Genomic DNA, 8,222 nt, shown 5'->3' with positions numbered 1-8,222 from the left:
GTCTTGGTTAGCAGGCAAGTGTCTTATCACTATGGAAGTAGATAGTCCAACTTTCCTTCCAGACTAGATATGTAGATATATGCAAACACAAGACTGGCAACCTATGCCTCCAAAATTAACTGATACTATATTTGGTAATGAGATTGTGAATGCATTATTTTATTCTTATGTGTTCATTCTCAATTTTCTCTAGTGAGCATTTGATACATTTACATCAAAAAAAAAAAGAAAATGATTTTTTTTTTTAGATGAAAAGCTTCTGTTCAGAAGTAGTAGAGATATTAAAAGCTGTGCTCCTAAGTAAACATATATAAAATAATTCTTAGTATACTAGGGTACTATGAGCACTTTAATAAATCCTTTAATAATTAAAATTATCACTCTAATTTGCATCGTTCTGGAGTTGAGGTTTTTAACTGGCAGCTTCACTTAAAAAGGGTAACACCTGTATTCTACTTTCCTAATCAAATGAATTCCAGGAAGATTCATGGCCTGCCCCATGAGATACACATGCTTCTTGTTGTTGTTATGTGCCATCGAGTCAGACCCAACACATAGCGACCCCTCCTTGGGTTTCCGAAGCAGTATCACTAGGGAAGTAGATTGCCCCATCTTCCTTCCGAGGAGTGGCTGGTGGGTTTGAACCGCCAGCCTTCTGGTTAGCAGTCGAGTGCCTCAGGCACTATGCTACCAGAACTCCCGATACACACGTAGTATGACTAAAATCCTGTGGGCAGTTTTCATTGTGGAAAGCTGGGTATTAAGGGGAAAACTGTAAGCTATCATTAAGCAAGTTTCCTGCTATTTGTTCTCTGAAAGGTAGACCAGCATGGTGGATAGAAAAAAGGTAAAAAATGAACACTCTACATTTCTATCTCATGCTCACAAACCTGCAGCTTCATACTAGATCACAGTACTGTGACAGAGTCATCCATTCTAAGAAGCACAGGTTGGGAGTACATTTTTTAAACTCATGTTAAATTGTGAGAGAGGATACAGTTGATTTTAGATTGCTTAGTTCAGATTCAAACAGCTGATTTGCCACTGACCTTGAACTGCTACATCCAAGAGTCATTAAGGCTACCGAAATTGAAAGGAAGCAAGCCACTGCATTTTCTCCCACCCATTTACCAAGATACCTACACTCTAGGGATTGTACTAGTTCACTTAGTTTGAAGAAACGATTGCCCTTGTTTAGAACTTCATGGAACACTTACTGACCGTCCAGCACTGAGAAATGATTCCTCCTTATCAGTCTGCTGGATAGTACTTGATAAACACTTCCCTCTCATCCTACAGAAATAAATCTGCTCCTAACACCAGAAAATCAATAACATATCAATGTTTTCAGCTATCTTGCATGGATTCCATTGTGTACTACTCTGTTTATAGCTAAGAGTTTTCAATCACATCAATTTACTACAGCAATAATGTAACCTGCAATACATCATTACTGCATGAACCAGTAGGCACATGCTGATGTTATCAATTCCAGAGGAAGAAAAACCATGAAGTGACAATGTTGTCCAAGGACAGCAGCTGCTGACAATGAGAGAACACCTCAAAGGAAAAGCAATTACATAAACCCTGAAGTATTCTAAATATGTGTATATGAAATGCAATAGACAACAATCCCGTAGTCACATTAGCTCCTAGAGGCTATTTACCTTCCGTTAGAAGAATTAGGTCCAGTAATAGGACTTCACTTGTAAATGGGTGGTAAGTGTTCAGTATCTTACAGAAACATAAAAAACAGATTCAAAGAAGCAATATCAATCTTTATAGCTTATCATAACTTAGGCTAAACTCAGAAAAAAACAGACTAAGGTTTGATAGACATATTCACTCAGAGACCTTTTTCGTTTTCTGGCAAAAAATAAATAGGTGAATATGCTCTGGAAAGTACATAAATTTCAACATCTTTGTTGCCTTTCTTTGCCCAACATATTATCCATGAATTTCCATAAAAGCTGAAAAAAAATGGAGAACATGCTTTTCTAGGGAAAGTTTTTGAGTTCTATAAATAAGTTTCAAATTCTGTTCAGGTTTCAGAGGGAAAAAAGAAGACAGAAAAAAAAAAAATCTAGTGATACATTTAAACCAAAGTAGGAGCTGTCAGAAAGATAAAGAAACTGATGTCACTGAATGCAATAAACATTTGGTGGAAACAAGAGAAAAGAATAGCAGTGCAGGGAGTTTGGGGAATAGCAAAACAGAGATCTGTTGCTCTAATACATCTTGGGAAGCCCCAAAAGCCTATCATTCTTTAAAAAAGAAATAAATTTACTAGTCCTCCAAGTAACGATGACATCACAATTTATTCTTCTTCTGCTTATTGCTTTCTATGATAGAATCCAACCTCTTATTAGAGCTCTCTTAAAAACAGAGCACTTTCCACATGATTAAATGTGACACTCAACAGACTGCAAGAAAAGCCTTCAACACATCCTTAAACACAGAGAGATAAGATGTATTGTACAGGTTTATCTTACCTTAAAGCTTTTGGCCCAAAGTACATAAAGAGCTCCTTTCCCAAAGTTTCCACACCACTATAAGCATATCCATGAACCAGTGTCAAGAAATTCTGTCTGGAATCTTTATTATTCAGTGCAGCAGCCTAGGAAAAAATATATACACATATGTAAACACACACACAAACTCTAAACAAGTTAATTCTTAAATGTATTTATATTTCTTCATGCCCAGGTGCATCCCAATGAGAAGATAATTTCCAAAAAGTCAAGTAATGTAATCAGCTGTTTACATACATTTTGTCAAATTACTATGCAGTTGTTCAAAAAGAGAGAGGCTAAAAAAAAATTAAGTATAAAAGTAACTGACAGACAATCAAAATGAATTTCTTCCAGGACCATATAGCTCTGTGCATATGAAAAGAAAGCAGAAGAGAATTATATGAATATTGTAAAAATGAAAACTAGAATATAGGCTCTTCCATTTCCAGAAGGATAGCCAGGTTTCCCAAAAGTATATTTGGATAAAAATTTTAAAAAATGATCATTAAAATATGAAAACCAAAATATTCAAAAGCAAGAAAGGACTAATAAGAAGTGAAAAACAAAGGAAGACTGAGAGAACTCCAAGAGGTAGGCAGAGCCCTGAGGCCAGCTTTTACCATGATGGTCTGCACTGTACTTTGGGAATGAGAGTTTTTCAATTTCATGGTCTTGTAGGGCATGGGTGGGGGTTGGGGACAGAGATAAAGACTGGATCTACCTAAGTTGGGGAATCTAAGTGGAGGTTTACCCCCTCTCCTCCAATGTTAACAATATAGGGAAAATAAACCCACTACTTGTTTCTCCAGGAACTCTGGTAGCATAGTGGCTAAAGCACTTGACTGCTAACCAGAAGGCTGGCAGTTCAAACCCACCAGCCACTCCTCGGAAGGAAGGTTGGGCAATCCTACTTCTGTAGTGATACTGCCTCGGAAACCCAAGAAGGGGTCGCTATGAGTCGGGCTGACTCGACGGCACATAACAACAACAACAACAACTTGTTTCTCCCATGGGAGCTCTGGTGGCATAGTGCCTAAGGCACTTGACTGCTCACCAGAGGTTGGTGGTTCAAATCCACCAGCCACTCCTCAAAAGGAAGATTGGGTGAACTACTTCCGTAGTGATACTGCCTCAGAAACCCAAGGAGGGGTTCACTATGAGTGAGAGACGACTCAACAGCACATAACAACAACAACTCCTTTCTCCCATCAGCCATACAAAATCAAACTATATTGTTAGGAATAAAAATAAATGGGGTCAACACTTTAAAGAAAATCAAGGAAATTATAAACATAAAATACAAGTTTTATGGGAGATGGAAAGGAATGAGACTGCGTTTTAATTTTGTACTGTTCTCTTTCATAAATCAGGCAGTATGTTTAATGGTGTTCATTGTGTCATTATTCTTTATTCAACACATAGTTTATAAACATTTAAATTTGCACTCAAACTTAATAAAAAATTTAAATCTATTAAAGACGTATAACTAGTATGTAAAAATATGTAATAAGTATATCCATTTACACATAATTAAGAACTCTTTATCTAAGGTTGTATTCTCACATATCTCTTAACTTTTTATTTTTTCCAAATAGACCTAAGGATACTGAGAAGATCCTAGAAGAAATGTTGGTGGAAGGATGGTGGTATCAGGGAGATAATTATAGAATAGTTTCTAATTATAGAACCTAGAAGATAATCACAACTTTGGGGTTACAGAAATACACCACGCTAAATGTTTATGACAACATGACAATATCATTGTCTTCTAATAAATCAGCCCTTCTTAAAAAGATACAACTGCACCATCTATTTCAAAAAAATAAAAGTAAAAGAGATAGTAAGGAAAAAAAAAATTGAGAACAGAGACTGCTCTTCCACTAAACTCATTCAAGGTTATCATAGATGTAGCCAATACCAGAATTTACCAGCTGCTTAAAGTTCAGGGCACTGACTTTATATGCCTCCCTTGCATAATCATTTCTGGAGAATCAATCATAGGCTTAGAATGGCCAATGAATAAATGCATAGAAGTAATTAAGAGACAGCCTTCTACTGTACAAATCACACAAAGAACTTGTGGGTAATTCTAGCATCAGAAACTATAGGCAGATAAGCCACCAGGACTTTAGATCATCTGCCTTTGAAGTCTCTCTCTTTCTTGGATGAACTCTAGTTCTATCAATGATTATCAAGCACTGGCAAGGCAAGCTTGATTACTTAGTAAGAAAAGAACATACATTTTTCTTGTTTTTAGGAAATGAATCTGTTAGAAGCCTGTATTGAGAAGCACCAAAAGTTTGATGGTTTTCTGACTAACAAAGGACTTCAAGCCACTCACATACACTGGGAGCCAAGTGTAGCTTCAGATAAATGAAAACCAAACTCATAGCGACCCCTCCTTGGGTTTCTGAGGCAGTATCACTATAGAAATAGACTGCCCAGTCTTCCTTCTGAGGAGTGGCTGCTGGGTTTCAACTGCCAGCCTTCTGGTTAGCAGGCAAATGCCTTAGGCACTACACCACCAGAGCAACCAATTAGTATGTAAAAAGTTTTGATAAACTAACCAGGATTTTTTTCTAATGATGAGATAGAGTACATACATATCTGTTAGAAGTAACCTTAGCCTCAATCTAGATAAAGGATGTCTGAGTTAAAGGTTTTTCTATCATCTATAACCTTAATTTTTAAATTAATGTATTAAAGCTTTGTTTCCCCATCATTCCAATGTCATACTTTACTAACAACTGGTTTTCACCAAGACCTATGACGTTCCTGAGGAGGCTTGCTGGCACAGTGGTTAAGGGCTCAGCTTGCTCCAAAATGTCTCATCTTGAACCCATCCAGCAATTCCACAGGAGAAGCCCTGGTGATCTACTCCTGTGAAGATTACAGCCAAGAAAACCCTCTGGAGCAGTTCTACCCTGTCTCATGGGGTCGCTGTGAGTCAAAATCAACTCCACGGCACCTAAAAATAAATTAAGTCCTTAGGTTCTGTTAGGATTTCCAGAAGAAGTCAGGTGATAAATTTAACCCATCTCACACATACAGACCTAAGCACCATGGTAGTTTCTTCTATTTCCTGGTTGGAAGAGACTTTGCTACTACTGCCATACCAAATATATCCTTGAACACTTTTATCCCCATAAATTAAATCTGTGGTTCAGCATCTGTTCAATATCTGAATCACCAATTAAAAATTCTTCTGTCAGTTCTTACATCACCAATTTTCAAGGCATTGCCCTAAACCTAATTGTTCCACTTCCCTATTTCCCAAGATGGATAAACACATGACTTCCTATTTGTCTATGCTGTCCAGACCTTCTTCCCTCTTCTTAATTCTGACTTTATCATGTTCATAATGGTTTCTGGTAAAGAGACAGGCAAGGTAACCTTGAAATAGATGGTGCTGTAATAACACCTAGTAAAATAGTAAATGAGTCCCGATTTTCTCATGTAAAGTCTGCTCACACTGCCAAATTAACAGCTTTGACAAAAACTCACACCATTTAGTTAAAAACTCTAATAGCTAACAGCTATAATAATTCATGTTGTTCACTTGGCTTTGTCTACTACTTTGGTATCCTCTGACAATAAAGGCAGTATGTGACTTCTGGAAAGACAGCTTTCCCCACTAAAAATAGATGACGTATCGTTGTTTAGTTGGATTCATTCATTTTAGAAAACTTTAGTCATCTTCTACTATGCACCAGGCCTTATTCTAGACGCTGAGGCATATCTAAATAAAGCAATTAAAAATGCATGCCCTGTCCTCATGGAGTTACACTGTAGTGGGGAAAAGAGTAATCAATAAACATGATCACACAGTAAGTATGTTGAATACTTAGAAAACAGATCAATGTAAGAAAGAGAAATCAAGCTTTGGAAGAAGGGTGTAAAATTGCACTTTTAAAAAGGTTAGTGATAATCTCACTGGGAAAATGACATTTGAGCAAGTCTTACAGGAGTAGAGGAAGCAAGCTACAATCAGCCAAAGGGAATGGCAACACGAAGGCACTAAGGCTGGAGTGTGCCTGGTGTGTTGGTGGAATAGCAATAAGGCCAGTGTGGCTGAAGCATGAAGAGCAAGCAGAAAAGTAGTAGAAAGATAATTAATAGGAATCAGATCATGTGATTCACAAGGCCTACTCTAAACTCTGGCTTTTTTCTTTGAGAAATGAGGTAGAGGAAAGATAAGATCTACCTAATTTTTAGAATGCTATCTCTGGCTGCTGGTAGAGTGCTGGATAAGGAAGTCAGGGTGGAAATTGAAAAATTACTTAGAACACTAGTACAGTAATCCAACCAAGAGACAGAAGAGGTTTGTATACCATGGTAGCAGTGGGGGTGGTGAAAGAGGACATATTTTCAAGAGGATTTGCTGATGTACTGAAATGTGGGAAGTGAGAATGAGACGATCCAGGATAATCTGTTTTTGGCCTGAACAACTAGAAACATGACAATGTCATCAATTGAGAATAGATGAGGACTTGGGCAGGAGAGATCAAGAGAGGGAGGTCAGGGGTTCAGTTTTAGATATGTTAAGATCTATTACACATGTAAATGGAGAGGTCCAGTAGGCAGATATATGAATCAGGAGTCCAAGAAAGAGGTCTGGACTGTAGATACACATCAATTTGGTGATCAGTATATAAACAGCTTGTAATGCTATGAAATAAAAATCTCTGCCTCTTATTGTACAAATATTTAAATTTCCAGGCATCCTAATAGTGTGTCTTAGGAAAAGTTTCAAACCTAGCTTATTCTAATCTATATCCTAGATTTTCCCCCAAGGAATTTCTAACTATGAGCTAAATGGGCTTATGAGATTCTGTCTCAAGATTGTAAAAAAAAAAAAAAAAGGAGTTCTGGTAGATAGTGGAATAGGCAGAAAGACTACATAGACCAACAAAGAAAAGCGGAACCAATTAACACAGATACAGAAGATAATCCTGACCCCTGAGCCTTGAAGGGAAGGATATAGAAGTATATTAAACTCCAACTAGCAGAAGAATTTACATGAAAACACCAAAAAAGGAGACATATGGAGCTGTGGTCTGGCAGCGATCCTGATGGCACAGACAGCTTGGAGATTCCTGAGTGGTGGTAGGACCTAAGAAGTAACGTAAAAATTGGCCCTGCTACCCACAGACTGCACAGAGGAATGCTCTAGTGACTGTGGAATAAAAGGGGAAGTAGCGAAGAGGAAGGCGGGCTGAGATGTGGACTTTTGTCTGTCTGGAGAGCACAGACATTTTCAATGTTTACAAGTGGGTTGACCATTTTGGATGTTTAAAGCGACAGCGTTCTCCCAGATTCCAGGGACTTAAGAACAGATTCCACTTGCTGGGAACCCCAAGGACATTCTAGACCCAGACAACTGGAAAGGTGCGACATTCCCTTTGCTACTCTTATACTCTACACCCTCTTGGTGAACAGAGGTGCAGCCATACCTCACTCCCACCAACTTTCTAGGCTGGCAGGAATTCCATCCCAGTCTGTGTGCTCGGACAGAGCCTGGGTGCCCTGCCCTGCCCTGTCCCGATAAATGTTTTTTTTTTCTGTTTTTTAGTTTGTTTGTTTTTGTCTATTTTAAAACTATTATTATGATGATGATTACTTTTGTCCTTTTTACTATTATTCTTTATTCTTTCCCTCCTAGGTTCTAGTTTTCAGCTTTTTTTCGTTCCCTGTTCCTGGTTGAATTTT

General features: G+C 37.9%; 1 protein-coding gene across 1 annotated transcript in view; it reads right to left on the bottom strand.

Moving 5' to 3' along the window:
• NEIL3 (nei like DNA glycosylase 3) overlaps positions 1-8,222 on the bottom strand; it is a 130,102-nt gene that overhangs the window by 100,355 nt on the left and 21,525 nt on the right. The window contains exon 2 of the mRNA XM_007950567.2: positions 2,493-2,617. Within this exon, the coding sequence (XP_007948758.1) occupies positions 2,493-2,617 (125 nt within the window). The remainder of the gene's footprint in view (positions 1-2,492; positions 2,618-8,222) is intronic.

This window comes from Orycteropus afer, unplaced genomic scaffold, assembly GCF_000298275.1.
Source record: "Orycteropus afer afer isolate SDZICR_OR568_19922 unplaced genomic scaffold, OryAfe1.0 scaffold00278, whole genome shotgun sequence".
Taxonomy (NCBI): Eukaryota; Metazoa; Chordata; class Mammalia; order Tubulidentata; family Orycteropodidae; genus Orycteropus; species Orycteropus afer.
Note: the sequence above shows the minus strand (reverse complement) of the source record. Positions and strands in the feature narration are given on the sequence as shown.